General features: G+C 35.5%; 1 protein-coding gene across 2 annotated transcripts; it reads left to right on the forward strand.

Moving 5' to 3' along the window:
- Nucleotides 1–19,088: 19,088 nt before the first annotated feature.
- LOC131148006 (glucan endo-1,3-beta-glucosidase) lies at nt 19,089–21,880 on the forward strand. Of its 2 annotated transcripts, XM_058097738.1 has the most exons (3): nt 19,089–20,699; nt 21,143–21,422; nt 21,517–21,880. In XM_058097738.1, exons 1-3 carry the CDS (start codon nt 19,638–19,640, stop codon nt 21,543–21,545), a joined length of 1,371 nt encoding a protein of 456 aa, XP_057953721.1. In that variant the 5' UTR covers nt 19,089–19,637; the 3' UTR covers nt 21,546–21,880. The 2 variants fall into 2 exon arrangements, with proteins under 2 accessions (XP_057953721.1, XP_057953720.1); XM_058097737.1 differs by having other exon boundaries at nt 21,143–21,880.
- Nucleotides 21,881–22,354: the final 474 nt, after the last annotated feature.

Here is a 22,354-nt window from a genome sequence, read left to right on the forward strand (position 1 = left end):
ACTGTTGTATTCCAGGCACGGACCTGAAGAGGGACACTAGTCCTGGAATAGTCCCGGATTGGCTTAGACTTGGTTAGGAAAGTTGGGTGCGTCGTCTTGTTAAGGCGTGTAGGTTGAGGTCAGCCCCGCTAACTGACCTAGTTAAGGTTGAGGTTAGCCCTGTACTAATTGACTTGGTTGTAATCAGTGCTGCTCCACCCTTAAGTGAACTATTAGTGGAATCCTCGACCTTGCGAGCTAGAGGCGGGGACATAGGCACAGTTGACCGAACCCCGATAACATATCGTGTGTTTGTTTATATTTCTGCACTTTATATTTACCGCACGTGTATGTTATTATGTGAATGATATGCTTAATCTAAATTTTCGTATATTATATTTATTGCGTATTTGGAACTGCATAGAAAGACCTTAGGTTCTAATATTCTGCTAACATCTAGTTCAACCTAGGAGGAAAGTTTAAAATTCCAATTCACCCCCCTCTTGGGAACACACCAATTCTAACAATTATGAATACTGGAAATGTGAAAATTGTATTGAGAATTCTGTAAGGTAAATACTGAAATGTGAAAATGGGAAATATAAATATTGTAATGTAAATGCTGCAATATGAATAGTTGAAACATGAATATTGAAATGTGTATACTAAAATGTAAATATGGCATTGTGAATATTGAGTTGAAATGTAATTATTGAATTGGGTATACTGACTGTGAATATTGGAAAAATGTGAACGTTGCAAATTGCAACTGCCGCAAAGGGGTCATTGAAATATAATTGATGAAATGCCAATACCGCAAAATGATTGCGGGTATGTGGTAGTGAACCTTGATGGATGGTTATGGAAACCCTAATGATGGGTTGTGATATTGAGCACGGTATCATTGCTAGTGGTGTAGTGCAACCACACGGACTCTTGGAGCGTGTGGCGTGACAATCGACTGAGCTTTTTAGTAGAGTTTGAAAAGTAATGTGTAATCCCAAGAGGGGGGGGGTGAATTGGATTATAAAAACTTCTTTTAATTCCTTTTAAGAATCCTTAACTTTCTTTTATTTCTTTAAGCTAATTCTTGACTTGTTTGTTTAATTCTTTAATCACTCAAGAACTTAGTTCTTTTAATTCAGTCAATCAACACAACTATGTAAACTACCAAACAACCAAACCAATCATTCAAGTAACCAAGCCAATCATTCACAATTTGAAAACAAATAACCAAATGATTTGCCAAGCACAAGTTACCTGCAACACTTAAAATAGTTTGTTTGTTTATATAAGCCCTGTATATATAAAATTTGTACTTGCTGATATAAAGCCTTGTATTGATTGTTTTACTTCGTTAATATGACGTGCAATACAACATCCAATCAACACAATATCTACACTCTTCTCAATATTCAAAACTCAACTAAACTCTCAGTTAATTTATCCTTGGGCTGTTAACCAAGTAACGTACTCCCATATGGTTTCCGCAAGGTATGTTATAATCAACGTACGCCCTTTCGGTTTCCGCAACCCAAATCAAAATTAGATTTCAAGTTTACTTGATTTCTATATTACGTAGTATATATTATTATCAATTAAACCATCCACGCAATTTAAATATGCTGAAAATAAAGAGTAAGGGAAAGAGAGAGTGAGACGGAGATTTTTACGAGGTTCGACTTATACCCAGCCTACGTCCTCACCTTTGGTAAACCACCAAAGGATTCACTAAACCTGTTCCTTTAACGGGTGGAACAAACTTTTACAACACTCCTTGGTTAAGGCTAGAGTCCGCCTTCTCCAAACGATATCCCCTCGTCCGGTCACTCCTTAACTAGGCTAAAGTCCGCCTTCTCCAAACGATATCCCCTCATCTGGTCACTCCTTGGTTCTGGTAGTCGCCTACCATGTTATTTTTTAAAGGGGAAGTAGGGGCAATAGGGTGGCAGTCGCTTGCCAGGACATAACCAGCCACCTGGCTTGACCACCCAGGTACCTGTCATGGTTCAGGCAGTCTACTGGCGGAACACAATGCTGCTGTTAGTTTCGAGCACCCTTTAGTAGTTTGGTCATAACATTTTCTTTATAATTTCAAATTTGATGATCTTGGTGTCAAATGAAAGCTAAGAGAAAATAATATAACTTTTATGTTGAATACCTTTTAAAATAAATAGTTTTGGCTAGAGAAAAATGCACCTCAATGTGCATGTAGAAAAATTAACAGCATTTGGAAAATCTTCTTTTTGGTGTTTTTCATTCCAAAAATGATTCTAACCTTTTTGAAATAATTTTTGACCTTATAAAAATATTTTCCAAGTATGTTAAAAGGTATTTAGGTTCAATAAATTAATCTAAGAGTTTCATGTATTCATATTGAAATTATTTGAAATACTTACATGAAATTTCCTATAGTCACTTTCAAATTTTCAATTCTTGAATTCCTTCAGGTCTTTATGCTTGCTTCATCTTTCTTTGAGCTTTCATCAAATTCTCTTTAATCTTCATGCTCTCATGATCTTTAAGTTTTATCTTTAAATCCATTTTTGAATCCATGCTTTAAGCTTCATATTGATCATCCTTCTTTGAAATATAAGCTTTCATGAATTCTTTAATCTTGCATTCATCATTGAGTTTTGAAAATACATCACTTAAACAAAGCATGTTAAGCCTTGTAAGGCTAACAATCTCCCCCTTTTTGATGATGGCAAACAAGAAGTAAAAATTGGAGTAAGCCTTAAAAAGACTCCCCCTTTCAATAAGCATAATCTTAACAATATTTTCGAGATCAATATTAATTTCTAAACCTCTTTTACAATCATGCTCATCACTATCAAATACTTCTCCTTTTGATATATATTATGTTCATGCTCAGTTTTTGTAATTTGCAATACTATGCTACTATGCTCAATTTTTGCTTTAAAACTTCTCCCCCTTTTGACATCCATCAAAAAGAAAAAAAAAAATGATTAAGTTCAAGTAAAATCACATGTTGAGCATATCATCAAACATGCGTATCAAACATATGAACACACCCAATTTATTATTTTTCAATATAGCATGTGTAGTGTGTTATAACATTCAAGTATATGAGTTGTAACTTCATTACTAACAACTTTTTCCTTTAGACAATATTCAAGATTTCAATTGTTGATTTTATGATACCGATTTAAAATTGAATTCATGATATCTATTTAAAATTCATGATACCAATTGAAAATTTAATTCATGATACCAATTGAAAATTCTCTGAATTGATTAATAGGGAAACAATCATAATATAAATAATATGACACAACACTCCCCCTGAATTCAATACATTTGGTTTTGTTATCAATTTTGCTTTCATCATCCTATATTTCAAAACATTGATTCACATTATGTATCAAATATCAATATTATGCTCATATCATAAATGTCATACCATGCTCATAGATATAATTATTCTTGTCATGCTTAAAAAACCAATTGATCTTTTAGATTGTGATACCAAATGAGTTTGTTTTTTTTTTTTTAAAAAAAATTGTGGTACCAATTAAAATTTTTAAAATGTGATACCAAAAATATTCATGGATACCAAAGACTTTATAGATACCAAAGTCATTATCACATTATACACAGCTCATGGATACCAATATTACCATTGTCACGACCTGCTCATTTTTCACATATTTTTTTTTATAATAATATTATCATAAAATCAATACCACACATCTCACATTCCAGCTCAGCAGGTCACAATCCACCTGGACCCATGGGGTACTAGAGATACATCAAAACATACAGCAAAAGCCTGCAGCAGAAAATGTATAATCATATACATACCATCATATCATACATCACAATGTACCAGAGTTACTACAATCACTGTACTTCCATATATTCATCCCAAAAATGAAATCTAGGGACAATTCCCACAACACCATACTATCCCTATAAAAAACTTACTCTTCAAAAAGAGCAGATAAACCACACTATGTCAGCGGGGTTTTTCCCGCTCTCCTATCTGGGACTCCTGAAAAATTTGTAAAGTTTAGGGGTGAGACACCTCTCAGTAAGGAAAATAAACTAATACTAGTGTGTGGCAACATGAGTATTCTGTGTTCAACATATATCATACATAACATGTTCAGTACTATTTATCAAATCTGGGAAAACATACATATACCATCAAAACATGACAAAACATACTGCATTTTTCATAATCATATTTCATCTCATATAATAATAATAACATAAAAACATTCTTAGTAGGTTAGCTGGCTGTTGTCATGTATTACCCCCACATGACTGGGTTGTGTGGCCCGAAGGCGGGACCTGATAATGGTTGGCCGACCATTGCCAAGTCAAACAGTAGTCTGTAGGTCCGATGGGTCTGCCAAACCTGGTCCATACACCAGGGGCGATCAGCACACTTCTTATAAACCACATCGACCATCCAATCTCACACCACTCCGTACAGCGGTGTTAACACAAATATCATGATCACGAAGATCATGGACACATAGCAACGGTACCGTGCAAGTGCTAGCCTAAACCAAGCTAACCAAGTTCTGATATCATATACATATACTAAAATCGTGATACATGAATATCTCATATCATTAATTTTCACATTAACCATATCATTTTGCACATATACATATATTATGAAAATCATTGGCCCGTACGTCGGTATTACATATTTTATCATAGCTCGGCTCGTACGCCGGCAAATTATAGCACAGCCCGTACGCTGGCAAATCACATCCACATAGCACGGACCGTACGCTGGAAAATCATATCCACATAGCACAGCCCGTATGCCGGCAAATCATATCCACATAGCACGGCCCATACGCCGGCAAATCATATAAAAATCTCGGCCCGTAGGCCGGTTTTCCATAATAAAAATCCATATCATTCACATTTCCAGAAACAGTATCTCATACATTTTATACTCATGCCACACAAACGGATTTTCACATATTCAATCATACGATCAATTTCACAGTATTTTGCAAATATAAAACATATATATATATATAAATATATATACATTTTCTGCAAATCAGATGCTAAATATATATACATACATTTTCTCAAAACAAAACTAGCTTAGTTTATCCCCTTACCTGACTACTGTAAAGCTCCTAAGAAAATCTTCCCTACACCCGCAGGGTTCCTAACTCAACACCCTGAAAATGAAAACCCCCAATATTAAACTTCAATATTTCTACGTCCATAATATTTCTTATAACTACCGTTAAGTCAAATTCGGTTTAAAAAGTCTTACCTCAACTTAGGGATGATTCCTAATGTTCCAAATTCAACACCCCTGGAAATAGAAATTTATAGTATTAAAGTTTAGTATTTTTACGCGTATATCACTTTCTTCAACTGTCAAAAATCCAAATATTGAGTATAAAACTTTACCCTGGATTTGGGATGAAATCCACCTTCGTTTCCCTGACGATCCGCTCCGATAGATTTGCAGAGAACTTCGCCAAGAGCGTCGTGGTGGCTTCGGTTTGTCGATCCGGTGTAAAACTGGCCCAGAATCGAAGAGAGAGGAAGAGAGTCGTAGGGGAGAGAGAGAGAGAGAGAGAGAGAGAGAGAGAGAGAGAGAGAGAGAGAGAGAGAGAGAAAACAATGGGGCTTCCTAGGGAGGCTTGTACAATTATATATATTAATATTATAATAACTTATTAATTGAAGCAAAACTTCTTGGAGAAGCTTGTACAACTTTATATATATATATATATATATGTATATTAATATTATAATAATTTACTAATTGAAGCAAAGCTTCTTGGAGAAGCTTGTACAACTTTTTATATATTACATATATATATATATATATATATATATATATATTCCTTATCATACTATTCATTTTACTTGTTAATTTAATTAATTTATTTCATTTTATTATTATTATTATTTTTTATTTTATTTTATTTTGCTCGGTTACTACAACCATTATATCTCTCATAGCTCATGAAGATCAATATAAAAAGCAGTAAGTCTATTCATGTACTTCATCAATAGCATGCATGATCAAGAATTAATTTCATATCAAAATTCATACTTATACTCAATAATCTCATGCTCAAATTTTCAACATAGTGAGCCATAAATTTTCAATATAAGTCAAACAAAACATGTAGCATATCATATAGGCATGTAGGCATATAGCATCTCATATAAGCATTCATTCTCAAACTTATCTTAAACTCATCTTTAAGTTTTTCTATTTTAACTAGTTTGTTTGTTGATCATGAATTAAGTTACTTTCTCAAATTTTAAAGGGAATGACTTAATCCATGGAATTTTTCATTTATAAACTAGTTTATCATCTCGGTACCCATACTTTCTTGGGTTCGGTTGGTTTCATAAAGGATGTTTCTTTAACTCTCTATATTTGTTTAGTTTTCACACCTTTTATCTTAAATGGACATTCAAACTTTATATGCCCTTTTTTCGTACATTGATAGCATATGATGTTAGTGTAAGCATTAAGGGATATTTGGAGGCTTTTGAGAAACAACCCATGTAAAGATTTCTTTTCTTTTTATTTTCAATTCCATTAAATCCAATGCCTTCTTTGTTTAGAGACATTCTTTGGGAGTCTACCATTTTGTCAAAGTTTGTTTTTCCTTTTGTAAAGTTATAAATGATCTTTTCTTTATCTTTAATCTGATTTTTGAGATCGTTTAACTCTACCTCTTTCTTGTTGTCAACCTTCTTTAGTGATTTTTCTAATTCTAGAGATAGTTTTCTTATCTTATCCTCTAATTTAGAAATATATATATATATATATATATATATATATATATATCGTATATTCTATAGAAGATAGGGATCGAAGGTCTTCTATCATCTTTTCATTCTTGCTTTCTAATTCTTTAATTTTTAAATTTTTTCATTTTAAGCTAGATTTTTAACTTCTAACTCCTTTGTCATAGCTTCATTCTTACTTTTTATTTTCTTGATTCTAGAATCCTTTTCTCTTTCTACAACCTTAAGGAATTCTAACTCTTTCATTATTCCTTCATTCATATTTTTCAATGAAGTATTTTATTTAGTTACTTTAATTAGCATATTATGAACTTTGAATAAATCATTTTGAAATTCTTCATAAGATGACATGCTTTCATCATTGGATTCATCACTACAAGAATTATTCAAAGATTCAGATGAGGAGCTTTCCTCATTGTCCCAAGCCATAAAGCACGTATAAGCAACCTCTTGGTCACTTGATTCATTTTCTGAACTACTTGTACTCATCATGTCCCAAGTAGTGGCTTTCATGACCTTTTTCTTTTTCTTCTTAGACTCTTTCTTAAGTAGAAGACATTCCAGTTTTAAATGTCTAGCTTTGTTGCAATTATAGCATGTAGGAGTTTTACTTTTAGATATCTTTTTGATGATTTCTTCTCCTTCTTCATCTGATTCGGAGTTTTGGTTTCTTCTTTTAAATTTGTTTCTCCTTCTTAGTATCCTTACTAGTTTTTTAGATATGAAAGCTTCTTCATCTTCATCTATTTCACTACTTGAGTTTTCTTTTAAGGCTTTAAAGGCTATTGATTCTTGAGCTTTGGTTTTTCCACTCTTTTCATTCATTGTCATTTCGTATGTGAGGAGAGAACCTATAAGTTCATCTAAGGAAGTGGTTTTCAGATTTCTTCCTTCCATTATGGCAGTGACTTTTGGTTCCCATTTAGATGGCAGTCCTCTAAGAATTTTCCTGATCATCTCATAAGTAGTGTAGGTTTTTCCTAGTGCATTTAAGGAATTGATTATGTGAGTGAACCTAGTAAACATATTAGTTATGGATTCATTCAGGTTCATCGTAAAGGCTTCATATTCACTCGTGAGCCTATCGATCCTATTATCCCTAACATCTATAGTGCCTTCGTAAGTGACTTCTAGTTTGTCCCATATTTCCTTAACTGATTTGCAAGACATTATTCTATTAAATTCATTTGCATCTAAAACACAATATAGAGCATTCATGGCACTAGAATTTACTTACAGCATCTTATAGTCTAAGTCTATCATATCAATTTTCTCCTTAGGGACTTGTTTTCCATCAACTATCTTAGTGGGAATATGATCACCTTCCATGACAACCTCCCACGCTTTCCAATTCATAGTTTTTTAGATATATTTCCATTCTCTTTTTCCAAAATTTATAGTTGTGTCCACAAAAGATTGGTGGCCTAGTTGAAGATTGTCCCTCTCCAAAGGGAGTTACGCCTAAGTTAGCCATTAAGATTTTTTTATAACTACTAATTAAGATTTGCTATAACCCCGCTCTGATACCAATTGAAAAGTAAGGTGTAGTCCTAAGAGGGGGGGTGAATTGGATTATAAAAACTTCTTTTAATTCCTTTTAAGAATCCTTAACTTTCTTTTATTTCTTTGAGCTAATTCTTGACTTGTTTGTTTAATTCTTTAATCACTCAAGAACTTAGTTCTTTTAATTCAGTCAATCAACACAACTATGTAAACCACCAAGCAACCAAACCAATCATTCAAGCAACCAAGCCAGTCATTCACAATTTGAAAACAAATAATCAAATGATTTGCCATGCACAAGTTACCTGCAACACTTAAAATAATTTGTTTGTTTATATAAGCCTTGTATATATAAAATTTGTACTTGTTGATATAAAGCCCTGTATTGATTGTTTTGCTTCTTTAATATGATGTGTAATACAACATCCAATCAACACAATATCTACACTCTTCTCAATATTCAAAACTCAACTAAACTCTCAGTTAATTTATCCTTGGGCTGTTAACCAAGTAACGTACTCGCATATGGTTTTCGCAAGATATGGTATAACCAACGTACTCCCTTTCGGTTTCCGCAACCCAAATCAAAATTAGACTTCAAGTTTACTTGATTTCTATATTACGTAGTATATATGATTATCAATTAAACCATCCACGCAATTTAAATATGCTGAAAATAAAGTGTAAGGGAAAGAGAGAGTGAGACGAAGATTTTTACGATGTTCGACTTATACCCAGCCTACGTTCTCACCTTTGGTAAACCATTAAAGGATTCATTAATCCTGTTCCTTTAACCAGCGGAAAAAACCTTTACAGCACTCCTTGGTTAAGGCTAGAGCCCGCCTTCTCCAAACGATATCCCCTCGTCCGGTCACTCCTTAACTAGGCTAGAGCCCGCCTCTCTAAACAATATCCCCTTGATTAGCTAACGATCCAAACAACCATTGGAATCGTCAATCTACAAGATATAAATCAAATATTTGTGTACAAAGAATTTGCTCCTAAAAGAGCTGACTAGTACAACAAGTCAGAACTATAATATACTTCAAAGTAAATAACAATATGGAAATTAACTTGAAGCTCAATGAAGTATATCACCGATTAATTCTTTCAATGATTGAAAGATTTAGAATTTGTAGCACAATTTCGGTGGAAGAAGATCAGTAAAAACTTAGTTGAATTCATCCAAGTTGAGACCAAGAGAGAGCCTTGAGAATTTGAGAGCAATTGAGAGAGATTTTGAATTTTTGCAGAATTTGAATTCTTGGTGTATTGATTCAATGATCTTTGAGGATTATTTATAGACTTCAAAAAATATGTAACTTGATCCCTAAGTGACTTGAAGTATTCCCCAAGTTTTTATAAAATTTGAGCCCCAAGCAAACCATTTAAAAAATGTTTCCATTGAGATTTTTTTAAAATTCCGTTCGTGGCAGTCGTCTGCCACAATCTGGCAGTCGCTTGCCATGTTATTTTTTAGAGGAGTAGTAGGGGTAGTAGGGTGACATCCGCCTACCAGGACACATCCAATCACCTAGCTTGACCACCCAGGCACTTGTCATGGTTCAGGTAGTCTACTGGCGGAACACAATGTTGCTGTCAACTTCGAACACCCTTCAGTCTTTTGGTCATAACTTTTTCTATGTAACTCCAAATTTTATGATCTTGGTGTCAAATGAAATATAAGAAAAAATAATACAACTTTTATGTTGAATAATTTTTAAAACAAATAGTTTTGGCTAGATAAATATGTACCTCAATGCGGATATAGAAAAATTAACAGCATTTGGAAAATCCTCTTTTTGGTGCTTTTCATTCCAAAAATGATTCTAACCTTTTTGAAATAATTTTTGACCTTATAAAAATATTTTCCAAATATTTTAAAAGGTATCTAGGTCCAATAAATTAACCTAAGAGTTTTATGTATCCATAAATAAATTATTTGAAGTACTTATATGAAATTTCCTATAGACTCTTTTAAATTTTCAATTCTTGAATTCCTTTAGGTCTTTATACTTTCTTCATCTTTCTTTGAGCTTTCATCAAGTTCTCTTTAATCTTCATGCTCTCATGATCTTCAAACTTTATCTTTAAATCAATTTTTGAATCCATGCTTTAAGCTTCACATTGATCATCCTTCTTTGAAATATAAGCTTTCATGAATTCTTTAACTTTGCATTCATCATTGAGTTCTGAAAATACATCACTTAAACAAAGCATGTTAAGTTCTACTTGTTTGTTAGCATCAAAACAAGATGTTAAACCTTGTAAGGCCAATAAAGTTGTTGTGCCCCCTAAGTCCGGATCAAGGCTATAGGCCGGCCAGTCGTACTATAAACGCAAGATATGTGATATGATATTTTAATCTAACCGGGTCGGCCAACCGCGGTTAGATCCAGCCTTTGGGGTGCACAACCTTGACCATGTGGGGAAGCATGGCGTGGAAAAAAAGATCCTCGGGGTAGCCATGAGTTACAGATGCGATGTTGATATTAGATACCAGGGATACTCATGAGCCGGATAGTAAATGTGAACGGAAAGTGAAAGAATGATAAAATGGGCTAAAATGAGAAATGAAAGAAATAATGAAAAATTGAGAAATAGAGAATGATAAAATTGAGAAATGGATCTGTGTGAGTTAATAATATAAATAATTGAGGCAAAGTGAAACTCTCTGCTTGAGGGCTTACTGAGTAAGGTGAGTGCCCTGATAGATATCAGATGTGGCCATACCTGACTGCATAACGTGTTAGGGCAGAGGGAAGCTATCTATATGGGCGGGTAATCTTCCCTATTCTTAGGAACTTCGCGGGTAAATATGTGTTGGAAATGATTGAATTTGAGAAATGATTTTAAAGCTTATAAAAGCTTGTGTTGTATATCTATATGATTACGAGAATATGTTTATCAGTGTATTTTTTCTCAGATGAAATGTTGATTTGGAAAGTAAAGTGCGTTATAACTGAACTCATGTGACCACACATTGTAAATAATTTATTCCTTCTTACTAAGATGTGTCTCACCCAAATTATATAAATTTTTCAGGGAATAAAGCTAAGCTAGGCGATAGAGCTCCGAGACCTTAGGGAGTTGAGATCCTGACACATAGGATAAGTTTTTGGATTATGGGAGGTGTAATTCCCCTAGAGTTGAGTTGTTTTTGAGTATGGGATGGTAATGTGTGTGTGTATATATATATATATATATATATATATATATATATATATATATATATATATATGTATGTATGTTAATACTCTTGGTATTGTATTCTGGTTGTTAAATATGTACTATCTTCCACTATTAGATTGTATAATTGAAATGACTTTTTACTCGGTACCTAATGCGGGTCGGGTCATATGAATGGTATCAAGGTTGTTGACGTGGCCGATTTGTAAATATTGTTGATGACGAGTGAATATTTATTATTGTTTATAAAAAAATTTGTACAAAAATCGAGGCGTTCACAATTTGGTATCAGAGCTTAGGTTGTTAGGTTCTGTATACTTTAATAGACGCGGAATACAATACTAGAGTATAAGAGTGAATTTTGAGGAAAATAGGAGATGGGTAAATTGAAATGTGAGTTAGTGGAGAATTTATGATTCTATCTTACGGCCTAGAGATAGGAGTACCGGGATTGTTTCTGTATTTTTTCTGGGGTGACGATTTCAAGAAAACTATGGATACTATCGTTGGGTCTTGTTTTTGAGTGGTAGGACTGAATATCTACAATTAATATGCTTATTTTAAAAAATTTGGAAACAAAATATCTACAATTAATATGCTTATTTTAAAAAATTTGGAACCAAAATATCTACAATTAGTATGCCTATTCAAAAAATTTGGAAACAAAATATTCGCAATTAATATGCTTATTTTAAAAACAAAATATTTGCAACTAACTATTCAAAAAAAAGGAGTAATTTAAAAACTTGTTAATTTTGAATTCGAAATAATTCCTAATTAATTACTGGCTCGACTTTCTAAGACCCCTAACGGAGTTGCCAAGCTGTCGCGACGTGTCGGAGCGCGACGAGGCGAATGAAAAATAATAGGTTGAATTTTCGGGAAAAAAATAGGAATGAAGTTGCCACTAACCTTTTAGCGTAGTTAGAACACATGATTATTACCCAATTAAGGGTAGAATCGGTCTGCGTTGCCAAAGTAGGGATCAGGAGTTCGGTTACCCGAGGGGAAGGTACGAGCACCCCTACGCGCCCGTTCTTATGAACGGTACCTAATTAATCAAGAATTATCCCAAATTTAATTCAAATTTATTTTATTTTATTTTACTCCCCTTATGAATTTACAAAATACAAATAAATGGGCCGCACATAATATACAATATATATATATATATATTCCCTCAGAATCGGGGTACGGGAAGCTTTAAAAAGCTCATACCCACCCAAAAATATATAAATTACTAAAAATAAAATACTATAATAAAATAAACTAAAGTATTAAAATAGAATACATATTAACTGTAATAACCTCAACAAGCTATCCCCCGATACACACCATAATATATATAGAGTAATGTCACATGGCAATAATAATGCGTGCTTCTACATACTAATAGTGATGATACTGCTACATATATTTATATACATATAAATATATACAATAATGATTATAATACTAGTAATACTTCTAATTGATAATAATAATAATAATAATAATAATAATAATAATAATAATAATAATAATAATAATATACTTAATATAGTACTTATCTTAATATGAACACACAATCAATGATATATACAATGCATATAGAAACAAAATTACCAAAACTAAGGAAACAATCTTATAATCAAATTATGGAAACCAAGTAACCCTAAAATTAGTCGGTAATTATACCAGGGCAAGAAAGTGGTGAAATTATGGAAACAAATTCAAACTATTACTAATACGTAAACAATCAATATGGTGACTCAATACGAAATTATGGTAATAAATCAAATCGAAAATCAATATACCATCCTAAATATTTAATATGTTAGATATAATAATGAAACATGATAATAACTTTACACATGATATGATGATAAAAAACCCTACTTTGATAATACATCATTTGATATTTACAATAGATACAACAAAAATTTAAACTTGAATATTAAATAATAAAACAAAAATCCTACAATAACAAGGATAAACCAATTAATATTTATAATACATGCTTCAAAAATATAAACATGGATATTAAATACTAATATTACAACATTAAAAATGCTTCCATAACATTATTAATCATTTAATACATATAACAAATATAATCAAAAATTTAAACTTTCAATATTAAAACAAATTCCTACAATAAAATTTCTACAACAATAATAATAAATCAATTAATATCTAATAAATACAATAAAAAATATAAACATGGATATTAGTAAAACAATTATTGCAACATAAAAAACTTACCACAATAATAATAATAATAAAACAAGTCAGTATGTGTGTGCTGTGCATGCACAGTGTGCGTGCGTGAGTGGTGTGAGGGTGTATGTTGTGAGAGAGTGTGAGTGTTTGCATGGAGAATACTCACTAGGGGTGCTGTGTTCGGACGGCCAAGAGACCGTAGCTACACGAGGTGGTCTAGGATGGGCACGTGTGGAGTTGCAGCAGCAGTGCATGGCCGGAGGGCGACGACGGAAACGAGGCAGAGACGATGGTGAGTGGTGTAGGCGACGGCGACGGAGACGAACGATGGTGAGGAACGTGAGTAATGGCGACGAACTGGAGATGGTGCTACTGTGAGGGATGCAAGGTTGGTGAGGGTGGTGTTGTGGTAGAGTACTCTGAGGATGGAGACATCGCAGCCGCCGATGAAGCAATCATGGAAAAAGATCCGGAGTAAGCCATTGCTGTCGTGTGACTGAAGGGGTTGTGGCCGAGGGAGGCTAGTGTGGCCATGGGAGGCTGGCCGTGAGCGGCTGGTGTGGCCGCTGGAGGCTGGCCGTGAGGAAGAAAATAGGGTGCTGTGTTGTGTGTTGGGGATATAGGAGAATGAGAGAGACAGAGAGGGGTCGTGAGGTTGCGGAGAGAGGCAGAAGGCAAGAGGGGGAGAGAGTAAGAGAGACTTAGGGTTTTTTTTTCTTTTTTGCGTGGCCTCCTCCCTCAAACAGCCATTTGTGTGTATAGGCTTTTTCCTTGAAAACCCTAAAAAGAAAGTCCTTTTCTCTTTTTTATTTTTTTTTGTATTTTTTTGTTATAATAATAATAATAATAATAATAATAATAATGAACATACTACATAAAAATACTTAATAAATAATACAAACATACTAGAAATAATAAATATTGCAATACCAAATATAAACATAGAAAATAGTTGAATATACAAAAACCCCTTTGTTATATTTGGCTTGGACAAAATGAGGTGTCTGCAGTACCAACAAACTCCTTTATCTCGGAGCTTGCTCCACACGTCTGTCGAGATTTCTTAAAATGTTTGTAATGTAGGGGTGAGACGCCTCTCAGTAAGGAAAACAAATTAATATCAGTGTGTGGCAACATGAGTATTATTGTATTATAAATATATACTGTACATGATAGTCTGTATCTGTTAAGTAAGGAAATTCTATACATAGTTGAACTTGCATTCAACAAATCTGGTAAAACTGTTCTGTATAAAATCTGAATAAAACATAATACAACATAACATACTAAATTTATGTATATAAATCATCTATTATATATGTATATCACTTAAATTATACCCTGTATGGATAGCTAGTTGACGTCATGTATTACCCCCACATGACTGGGTTGTGCGGCTCGTAGGCAGGACCTAGCAATGGTTGGCCTACCACGCTAAGCCAAAACTGATAAGTCTGTAAGTACGACTGGCCTGCCCAGCCTGGTCCGGACTGCCAGGGGACACACTACTCTTCCCTGATGCTCAACCGACTATCCAACTCCCACACTCTATCTGAGATGTGTGGTAGCACTACCTGAACTGATAGTTACGGTATCGTACTCTGAATCTACACTAAGTCATCCGGGTTCTGCTATCATATTATATATTTCATAATAACTGCAACTGTTTCGTGATTCTGTGTATAATCTGACATGATAATATGTTTGAATAAACTGTTATATACATATAAATCTATTCACGACATCTGCGCTAGTTGAAGTATTACGACATCTGGGCCAACTGAATAATCACGGCATCTACGCCGGCTAAATAATCACGGCATTTGCGTCGACATAATAATCACGACATATGCGCCGATTGAATATTATAATATATTGAAAATATAATTTTTGTACTATTTGTAATTTTTCTAAAAGAATCTATTATCAAATATCGCTTGTTATGAGGTATCATAAAATACTCTAATAAGCTATTAATGCTGTAAAATATATACTTATGCCACACAAGTGAGTGCTACTATATATATATCATGCTATCTGTTTGGAAAAAGCATATGTTTCTGAGAAATATTATTAAATCTGTTCTAGTGTTTTTTCTCAGTTCAACATCAGTATTTCTAAAAACTATGCTAATCACATATATAAATTCCTGAATTAAATACTATATATTCAATAATAAATTTATGAAAATATCTAACTTACTTTATCCCTTTACCCGATTTCTAAGAAGCCTGCTAAAATCCTAAACCAAGCTTACAGCGTCCAGAACTCCAAAACCTGAAACCGTATTAATCCTAATTTAATCAACTCAAACTCCAGTATATTACCATCTAACACATTTCCTGGGTTCACATATCCCGGATAACCACATAAACCCTAAAATAACTTACCCTAATTTTGGGATGGTGCTCAAGAACGCTAAATCAACAATCTGGTCCAGCTAAATTGTAGAGAATCCCCCCGAGATTATCGTGGTAACTTCTGATTGTCGAAACAGGGAAAAACGTAGCCGGATTTGAAGAGAGAAGGAGGAATGGCTGAACTAGAGAGAGAAAGAGAGAGAGAGAGAGAAATGAAATCTCGCTGAAAATATGATCTTTAACATATATATAGACTGCTGCCACGTGACTTCATCGATGAGACACGTGTACTCGTCGACAAACCGCAGAAGGGTGTTCATCGATGAAGATAATGAGTTTGTTGACGAACCCTTAATGGCCTAAATTTCCTGCTCTCAGTATCGTCTCGTCGACGAGACATGTGTACTTTGTCGACGAGACTTAGAAGGACATTCGTCGACGAAGACCCTGGGTTTGTCGTCGAATTCCTGCTGATGCCCCTCTTATAACTCTTTTTCCTTCTTTTCTTTCTCTTTCTTTTCTTTTCTTTTATTACTTTCGTATATTAAAATTTTTTTGACGGGTCTCTACAAAATTTATGCTCCAAATATCGAAGAGTGTTTAGGACTCGAGGCTGCACTACGTTAGTCGATGATTGCTTTGTTTTTCCTTATCAAAAAGTCTTGTAATGACTTAAACATTCTTGGACAAAATATATGAAATATATTAAGTCTAATTAAGTTTAATACTTGTCCAAAAGAGTTTTTCCATGAATATAAGATATCTTGTTAATAAAATAATATTTGAAAACCCATTTTGATATCTTACATACTTTCATGTTCTTTATGAAAATATACTTGACTTTCTTTGAACCTTTAGGACAAAAGACTTGTTTTGATACAAATGAGACCAAGTATAAAAATGTTTATAAAATCAAGATGTTTGAAAACTTGTCCCTTTACAAAACATTTTTTGTTGAGAATTCCACTTGTGAGCTTGTCCCACAATGGAAATTTGAGTGGATGATGGGGGTTTATATACATGGTTAAACCATATGTATCAAGTCCACCCATGGGCTCCTCTGATTCCAACATTGGTATCAGAATCTGATTTGCTAACATTCTCCTTAGTGTGCCGTGTTGGGGGAGACCCCGATAGTTGCCTTGCCGGGAAGGACCTCGATGTGTGAGGGAGAGATTGTTGGGGTTATCCCACATTGGTTGTGGAAGAGGCTGATGGTCAGTTATTAGGTGTGAGGGAAAGTCTCACCCCATGAGCTAATTTTTGGGGTTGAGAAAGCCCTAAACCACCCGACATATTGGAGTTTAGGATTCATTTGACAAACTCTTTAATTTAACTTTGAAAACAATGAAAGTTGAGTTTGTGACTTAAAGTGAATTCCTATAAACTTATGTGTCCTAATATGCATGCATTTGCTCAACTCTTGCTCAGAAATCATGTAAGAAACAAAACCGCAAGAGTTATAAAATATGATACCTCAAACACACCCCATTACAAATAAACAATTTAACATTAAGCTTCCTTGGGTGCTTGAGTCCTTTCGAGTGAGTGTCCTTTTGATATTTCTTTCTCAACATCAACTCGGTCCAATATTTGCCTTCGATCTAGTACTTTATGTATGTCACTTGAACCTATCCTAAACATGATCTGCAAGGATGGAATGCACTAGGAACATCAAATAGGTTAATATTATCAAAACATATTATTTATGATTATATAGCCCCCAAGGCTGACACTGATTAATACTTTTATTAATTTTAGCCTTCCCACTTTCATAAAAATTTAATTAGTCGAGACTTTATAATTTAGTTGGAATTATAAACTTCGAGAGAAATTGGTATCATAAAGTGTTGTGTGTTGGCCTGACACTTGTTGGCAAGAGTTCTTTTTACTTTCTGAGTGTGTGTGTGTGTGAGAGAGAAAGAGAGATTGATCACCACCCCTATCCCCCTTATATTTACATAAATTCAAATTATTAATAAAAATAAAACTATGTGTATCATTTTGTAAGGCTAACAGCTCGAACAGTAACTTTCACACTTGGAATCAATGTCATTTCTTGCTAATCGCTAGGGATGCTTAATGCCACTTCACCAACTGGCCTTACTTGCGCTTTCGTGTAGATCTTACAGGGTATAGTTGCGACCGGATCGGGTCATTCCACCTATATCACTGACTCTAGATGTTCAGCACAATGCCAAATTGCTTGTCTCTCTGATGAAATTCCATAGAGAAGAAAGATCATAGCCTAGTCAGAGAAAAGAAAGATTTGAATTCGATGAGAATAAATGATGATGGAATAAAGGTAAGGGCAGGAAGGGCGCTTCAGAAACAATTGGCAAATCCTGCCCCTATTGCCACCTTCAAGCAAGGATTCTTCTTGCAAAAGAAAGGGTCTGCTTTTTGATTTTCAAGAGAAGTCATTAAAAATTATTTTGTATGCTCGTCGACTTTAAAAAAAATATAGTGTGTATCCATATTTAGTTCTTTAAATATAAAAGTAAAATAAAATAAATTATATTTTGTGGATGCTCAAGTTTATTTACAGATTGATGGTATATGGATTATGAATATTTATGCTTTAATTTGATTAATATTTAAATGTTATTTATAAAAAAAATAATTATAATTTGTAACCCATCTTGTAAAATTTAGAACAAATCAACCATATTATGTCTTAAAATTGGGATTCAAAGTTCTCATTAAGGATTTATATTCTAATGTTAATTTTTCATATTTTTTATTTACTTTTGTTTCAATAAGCTATCATTATTACTTATTTTTTGGGCACATAATTTAGTATTAAATCAATCCAACAATAAATGTACTTATCTGCATACATGCATACATACATAATATAAATATTTACAATATTACTTTTTAGTAATATATATTATTACGACATTATACTTATTTTAAAATATTTTAATAAAATGTGTAGGGTTATTTTTTAACAAATTATCTTTTTAATTCTCCCCTAACACAGGATTCCACTAGTTTGTGTAAATTGTAAGTTTCTAACTAAAAATTTCATAAATAAAAATAAAATAAAATTACACGAAACAAAATTAAATTTATTACTTATTTTTTTTAAATATTTTTTATTCACATTTTCATTCGCTTTATTTTACAAACATCACCTAAAATTTTATTTCCATTCTACTTGGAGCCCATGAGAGATAGAGCCCACAATCTAGCCCCATTTTCCAGTGTGGGCCCATATCGCTTACGAACTATGGCCACTTGGGCCTCTCAACTGCAACTGGGCTCAGTACCTGACCACGTCCACATGATTTCTTTCCAAAGTGATCCCCGTCCGACTCAATAAGGCAATAACCGCCCAATTGGGTCCCACCTCAGAAGTCAGAACCCACAAACACCCCCCTCACGCCGCCCACTACCCACTTCTAACCCCGTCTCGTGAATCTTATTACAGATATACCATCTTCCACCCTTTCAAAAATGACCCCCGATCAGCCACTTCTGACCCTATCCCTTCAATGAAACTACAGATATGCCACTCTTCTCCTCGCAGGTATAAAAGCGCACTGCAGACTACATCACTGACTTCACTGACTCTATGCTCGAAGGCAAAACAGTAAATACCTAAAGCTCTCTCCAGCCATGGATTCCTGCTCTGCATTTCCAGCCAACTCGTCACTGTTTCTCCTCATTTTCTTCTTCTTCGGCATTCTGCTCGCCGCCCAACCAACCACCGCTTACTCCGTCGGCGTCAACTACGGTACCGTCGCCAACAACCTCCCCTCTCCTTCCCAAGTTGCCGCCTTTCTCAAAGGCCAAACCTTCATCGACAGAGTCAAGATCTTCGACGCCAACCCCGACATCCTCCGAGCCTTCGCCGACACCGGCATCGCCATCACGGTCTCCGTCGCCAACGGCGATATCCCGGCGCTCGCCAAGCTCCCCGCTGCCCAAAACTGGGTCGCCACCAACATTGCCCCGTTCTACCCCAAGACCGTCATCAACCGCGTCGCCGTCGGCAACGAGATCCTCGCCACCTCCGACAAGAACCTCATCGCCCACCTCCTCCCGGCGATGAAATGCCTCCACGCCGCCCTCGAACTCGCCGGAATCAAGGGCGTCGAGGTCTCGACCCCTCACTCTCTGGGCATCCTATCCAGTTCGGAGCCGCCGAGTTCGGGTCGGTTCAGACACGGGTACGACACCCTGATCTTCGCCCCGATTCTGGAATTCCACCGCAAAACCAACTCCTCCTTCATGGTGAACCCGTATCCCTATTTCGGGTTCACCGCCAAGACTCTGAACTACGCTCTATTCAAGCCGAACGACGGCATCCGGGACAACGTCACCGGCATAACGTACACGAACATGTTCGATGCTCAGATGGACGCGGTGTACTCGGCGATGAAGAGGGTGGGGTACGGAGACGTGAGGCTGGTGGTGGCGGAGACAGGGTGGCCGTCGGCGGGCGACCCGAACCAGCTGGGCGTGAGCTTGGAGAACGCCGTCTCCTACAATGGTAACCTCGTGAAACATGTGAACTCCAGGACGGGAACGCCGTTGATGCCCAACCGGACCTTCGAGACGTACATTTTCTCTCTGTTCAACGAGAATCTGAAGCCGTCGACGTCGGAGCAACATTTTGGGCTGTTCTCGCCGGATTTGACTCCGGTTTACGACGTGGGCATTTTGCGGGATCCGCAGGTAAGGTTTTTTATTAATTTATTTTGAAAGTATAGGAAAAGTAGACGTTTGCCACGTGCCTTTGCGAGTAATTCAATAGCTGACACTTAGCAGCGTGCAGATAGCCATCCTTTATTCCTCCATTTTCTTAAATTTGCATGGGTAATTTCGTAATTTTGAATTATTCAAGTGGAGGCCAGGGAGGCCAATGGAGTTCTGTGCTGGAGCCTTTTGGCACTCTCTGGGAGTCTGGAAGATGCGGAAGGACCCAACTACCCTTCTTTTTCTCTATCATGGTTTTGATTTTGGCAAATGATGAGGGGCATTAAGGTCGCTATATTTTGTTACTTCTGAAAAGTTGTCCTCCTCCCTGACTACCGTTGGATGCACCGCATTTACGGTACTACCCCTATCGTGATTCGAGGGTGGCATTAACCGGGACCGTTGATTTTGCCTCGATGCAGGCGTCGGCTCCCACAGCTGCAGCGGGGCCCACATCGAACCAAAACCAAAAGTGGTGCGTCCCGAAGTCGGACGCGAGCGAGGAGGAGATGCAGGCGAGCATAGACTACGCATGTGCGAACGTGGACTGTGGGTCCATACAGGACGGTGGGGCCTGCTTTGATCCCAACACCGTCCGATCACATGCGGCGTATGCCATGAACGCATACTATCAGATCTTCGGTCACAAAGAGATCAACTGTGATTTCGGGAACTCCGGAGTCCTCACTCCCACCGACCCCAGTAAGTGTTTTCTTCCCTCCCGAGAAATTGCTTTCTGTAGTCTGTGCACGTAATGTGGGATATGGCAAATTTGACGGGGATGCCTGGTTTGCAGGTTACGGATCGTGCAAGTATACGTCTTGAAGGAAGAAGGCGGAAGCGGCGGTGTAGCTGGCCGGTGGCTTTAGTTATTTAAATAAATCTTTGCCCTTTGTTTCGAGGAAAAAGTATAATTTATTTTTAGGGTTTTAATTTTGTTTTCTTGGGGTGGGGGTTTGATTAGGTGCGATAGGTTGTACGGCGTTGGCGGGTGGGTTTTGGATTTAAATATTGTAATGTAACTGTGTTAATATTAATAGTGGGTTCCATTAGCCGTTGAACGATTAACCCGGTGGGATAATGGAATCTTTCTTAAGAAAAAAAAATCACTTTTTTAGTTTGGCACTTTTGAATGTTTTTAAAGAGGTTATATTTATTTCTATTAACTTCTAAAATTTTGAAGTAGGTTTTGACCCCAATCATGTTATGTGAATGGTATAGAATATCACAAGATATATTAAGGAATTAATATATTCATAATTTTGCATATCATTATCTAGACAAGATGTGAGAGGATTAACTTAAATGAAAATGTAGTATTGATCTCTCATCTTCCTATTTTCTAGCCGTTAAGTAAAGATATGTTTAACTCATTTGAGCTTGATTGTCTCACCTTAAATCAATTCAGGCATGCACACATCTATGGAAGCAAAAATTTTGTTGCAGGAAAACATGTTAATACACGATAATCTATCATGTGCTCGCACATAGTTTTCCAAGAAGAACCATAAGTTTGCAAACTAGCTACCATTTGTTCTTATGCATAAATTGGTTTTTTATGCATAAATTGCGGGTGAACATAATTTGGTTTTAACCGAATTAATCGATCAAATTCGGTTTGGTTCGATTCAATT

Source organism: Malania oleifera, chromosome 2 (genome assembly GCF_029873635.1).
Source record: "Malania oleifera isolate guangnan ecotype guangnan chromosome 2, ASM2987363v1, whole genome shotgun sequence".
In the NCBI taxonomy this organism is placed as follows: domain Eukaryota; kingdom Viridiplantae; phylum Streptophyta; class Magnoliopsida; order Santalales; family Ximeniaceae; genus Malania; species Malania oleifera.

Coding starts and splice junctions, on each gene's coding strand:
- LOC131148006 (XM_058097737.1), top strand. CDS start 19,638: ATGGATTCCTGCTCTGCATTTCCAGCCAACTCGTCACTGTTTCTCCTC. Junction 20,700..21,142: donor GCATTTTGCGGGATCCGCAG/GTAAGGTTTTTT, acceptor GCCTCGATGCAG/GCGTCGGCTCCCACAGCTGC.